This window comes from Octopus bimaculoides, chromosome 19, assembly GCF_046866305.1.
Source record: "Octopus bimaculoides isolate indiv1 chromosome 19, ASM4686630v1, whole genome shotgun sequence".
NCBI classification, from domain to species: domain Eukaryota; kingdom Metazoa; phylum Mollusca; class Cephalopoda; order Octopoda; family Octopodidae; genus Octopus; species Octopus bimaculoides.
In genome coordinates, this window is record NC_142946.1 from 15,532,255 (window position 1) to 15,537,254 (window position 5,000).

Consider the following 5,000-nt stretch of genomic DNA (forward strand, 5'->3'; position numbering starts at 1 on the left):
CTCCTTTTTTAGAAAAGGTTGAATATGCGGTCGGTGCTGCGAAGTAATATAATGCAATCAAAAAGTCTTCAGAATGTTACTCAATAAGCCAACCAACATAGCTGTATATTGATACTTCTATTTCTGCAAATAAACCCCTTATCACGAACAATATACCTATATCAGTAATTTACATATTCATACTCTATAGAATATTTTGAAAACTATTCGTTGTTCATTATTACGAAATACAGACACCGTAATGACTCTACAACTTACGCTGGTCACACAGGAATTTGTTGAAGCGTGAAGTTTGAATTTAATCTATAGCAAATACATAGGATAAGCCGTGTATATATACATATATATATATATAGGTGTGAGTGTGCATGTATATATACGTGTGTTTTGTTTGTGTGCGTGTATCTATATACACAAGCACAAAGAGGCACACGTACGCGCACGTGCACACACACACACACGCACACACACATTTCTTTTTATTCTTATATGTTAACGCAAAATGTTTTCCATTTTGTTTCTTCGCTCTAACCCCACTATTATTAATTATGCTACTTATTTAAGCCACTTATGGATAGCTGCATTTTTCTCTTGAAAACCATGTCCCTATTAATTTCTCTTTTATTTTACACTCGTGTCCTCTCTTCCGTGCCTTCTTCTTACATTCAATATGATTACGCCTACAAACATTAATTGCTCACACACTCGATGCCCGTCTCTATACTTGCACACACATTACCACCCCATCACCACCCTCTCTAAATTTCCACATGTCCTCTAACTTCTTCTTTATTTATATATATATATATATATATATATATATATATACATATATATATATACATACATATAAACACACACACACACATATATCGTTTATGTGTGTTTATACATATATATCTATCTATATACAAGTAGGCATATACATATATATAGAGAGAGAGAGACGCAGGAGTGACTGTGTGCTAAGCTTGCTTCCCAACCATATGGTTCCGAGTTCAGTGCTACGCAGTGGCACCTTAGGCAAGCGACTTCTACTATGGCTTCGGGCCGACAAAAGCCTGTGAGTGGATTTGACAGACGGAAACTGAAAGAATCCCGGCACATATATATATATATATATATATATATATATATATATATATATATATATGTGTGTGTGTGTGTGTGTGTGTGTGTGTGTGTGTGTGTGTGTGTGTGTGTGTGTATGTATGTATGTATGCATTTGTGTGCCTTCTCGTCCCCCCGCCACCATCGCTTTACAACCGATGTTGGAGTCTCTTTACGTCTCCTTAAAAATAGCAGTTCGGCAAAAGAGACCGATAGAATAAGAACTAGGCTTACAAAGAGTAAGTCCCGAGGCTGATATGCTCGACTAGAGACTGTAAAACAATAAAAAAGTAATAAAGTATATGCATATATATATATATATATATATATATATATATATATATACGTGTGTGTGTGTATCGGTGTGTATGTGTATTTTCATAGACACACTCACCCGCACGCACACACGTTTAACCTCCATTTCTGATTTTATCTATTAGCCCGAGATATTACTTTTTTATATTCATTCAGTGCCAGGCAACATAGACATTCAAATATATTGACGCAAATAATATCCTATTAAGAATTCCATTATATATATTTGTAATCTGTGTATGTAATCTGCGTATATATTATATATCTTCCTGTCAATGAATCAGTCAGACACTCAGTTTATCCATCTATCTGTCTATCTATCTATCTATCTATCTATCTATCTATCTATCTATCTATCTATCTATCTATCTATCTATCTATATATCTATCTATATGTATGTATGTGTATCAGACTGTATGGCGTGTGCATCTGTATTTATGTGTATGTGTCTACATCATTCTTTTATGCATGCGATTTCACATGTCTATTTAAAAACGGTGTTACGTTGCATTTTCAATTGTATATTGTTAAACTTCTCATTAAGAAAAGCTCATTTGAATTGAAGTCAAACAACAGGAAAGATATTTATGAATTCGATACTGAGTCCTATCGTCCTTAACACACGTAAAAGATTTTTAGTGTAGATAGCGATCTACTCAGATTATGAATGTCATTTCTATATATATGTGCAATGAGAGAAAGCAAGCAAATTTGCATGATGATCAAAATGTCTCATCTGTGAAATCAATCACAGGGAAAATTCATCAATAAATTACGACTGATATTATAGATAACATGAAAATTAAATCCATACCAAGAAACAGGAAGACGCAGAAGAAATCAATCGTAAAATGATGGCAAAAGTATAAGAATAACAATAGTAATAATAATAATAATAGCAATAATAATAATAATAATAATAATAATAATAATAATAATAATGAAACCGTTGTTTTATAACGGTATAACACGAAAGAATTGTATGCACTACATCTATGCTACTAATTTGCTTTCAGCAAACAAAACTTCCTGAATATATATGCGAATATACATACACATACATACATATATATATATATATATATATATATATATATATATATATATATATATATAATGTATGTTTGTGCGTAGTATGACATTAAATGGATTAGCATCACAAACCAGCAACTGACGATAAAAGAAAATATGACAAAAAAGGTATATATATATATACACATATGCATATACATACATATATATACACATATGTATATATATATATATATATATATATATATATATATATATATGCATATACATACATATATATACACATATGTATATATATATATGTATATATATATATATATATATATATATATATATATATATATATATATATATATATATATATATATATAATCTATAACGTAGTTTGTGTTATCAGAAAATCCATAATGAATGATAGCTTTGGGGTAGGCGTAGAATCATGAGAATTATGATGAATATATATATATATTGAATGATGATCATAATAATAAGGACAACAATAACCAAAGTTTCTATAGAAGCTATAGGATAAAATGTGGTTTTACCTTCAAGCTCAGAATTTTCTCTACGGGATTGGGTACTGAGGACTGAAAGAAAGAAAAAAACATCGGCCATCTTGAAGCTATTCTTATACATAGCATCAAGCACGGGCAATTGAAATCCACTTCCGGTTTTGCCGCAGTCATCTGACTTGACATTTTTGTCACTTCTCTTCCTTTTTTGATTGCAATAAAACCACACTCTTCGTGTCATTTCAAATTATTAGTATTATTATTTTTTTTTTTGTAATCTTGTCTTCTCTTTATAAAGTATTTCATTAAAATCTAAGACTTATTCTTATTAAATAAATGAATGATATATAATTATTTTTATATTATGGGATGCAATTTCTTTTCAAAAACATTTTCTCTTACTCGCTAAAAATATTTTAAAAAATGTAATAGTTTCCTTTACGATGAAGAGATCAAATAATTTAAGCAAAGATATCATATACTTTAAATGAATTTTATTTTTCATTAGAAGTCTCTCTTCACTACAATTAAATGATAACCACCACATACTAGCCTACACATACGATTGCATCCGCGTGGTTACGTTAATTGAATTATACTATATATATATATATAAATGGAACCATATTCTATATGGTTCATTCTCTTTTCTTACTCTGATATATTCTTTTTGATTTTTATCACTTGACTTTTGTTTTTTGTTTTGATATTTTTTTCATTTCATATATATGTAACAACCTCAATTTATTGACAACCGGTGACTGAAATAATAAATAGGATTTTGAGAGAAGTTTGAGTAGAAAAGAAATCGCTTTGCCAGTGTTGAAAAAGACAGTTCATTTTTTTCATGTTTTTCTTTTTTTTTTTTGCTCGGTGAAAGATTCAGAGGTGATAACTTATATTAGAATTTCAGTGAGAGAGACAGGGAGAGATAGATATTGTTAAAGGATTCGAGGAAGAGAGAGAGTATATCCGAAATACAATATTCGGTGCGCAGGAGATTTCGTAAAAAATTCAATTCACAACATGTAAAAAAAATATTTCCCAATCAATTTTACAAATTCACAGAAAATTCACCTCAATATCAACCTACATTTTTAAATGCCTACACATTTTTATGCCTTTAATAAGATCTACGTTATGAAATATATTAAAGGAGGTTTTAAAATATAGAAGTAGAAAGAAAGTAACCGTAACTGCCACGTGAATTTAATCTATTTTCAATTAGAAGCTATCTAAAAATACGAATAACAATTGAAGTGTATATATATATATATATATATATATATATATATATATATATATATATATATATACATATATATATATATATAAGTGTGTGTGTGCGCGCAAGTAATATAAATATATAACTTGCATGCATATACATCTATATATAAATATATATCTATGCATATGCACGGACACAGACACGCATATATATATATATATATATATATATATATATATATATATATATATATATATATAACATGTGTATATATACGTTATATATCATATTTATATATTACATGTGTATCATGTATATATGTATATATATATATATATTTATGTGTACATGTCAATGTCTGTATGCGTATGTGTTCATGTGGGCATGTGCTGAATATATATGAATGTGCGTGTATGAATGTGTTTTACTTTGACTGACTTCATAAACCTCTTAAGAGTCTATCGTGCGAGAACTCAATGGTAAACGTAGGTAAAGTCCATTACTGAAAACTAATATATATTACAGTAAAATATGTATTGTAGTAATGGCTGCAATTATCTTTCTTAGAAAATGTATACAGAAACATATTCTCACAAAGTCACATGTCCTCAAAAATACATACCGTCTCGTTCAGGCACATACAGACATGCACCCAAACGGCTACACACACACACTCGTGCACACTCGTATACAGACAAGCGTATATACGCATATATAAATATCTGTATATTTCTCTATCTACCTATAACGCTGCCCATCTATCTATCTATCTATCTATCTATCTATCTATCTATCTATCTAT

General features: G+C 29.4%; 1 protein-coding gene across 2 annotated transcripts in view; it reads right to left on the reverse strand.

Annotated features, from left to right (window-relative positions):
* The window catches only part of LOC106879478 (neuroligin-4, X-linked), a 615,062-nt gene that overhangs the window by 75,736 nt on the left and 534,326 nt on the right, over positions 1 to 5,000 (reverse strand). The window contains exon 4 of one of the 2 annotated variants that reach the window (XM_089366580.1): positions 3,004 to 3,045. The exons of the other annotated variant lie outside the window; for it this stretch is intronic. Coding sequence (XP_089222706.1) covers positions 3,004 to 3,045 — 42 coding nt within the window. The remainder of the gene's footprint in view (positions 1 to 3,003; positions 3,046 to 5,000) is intronic. 2 annotated transcript variants of the gene reach the window in all.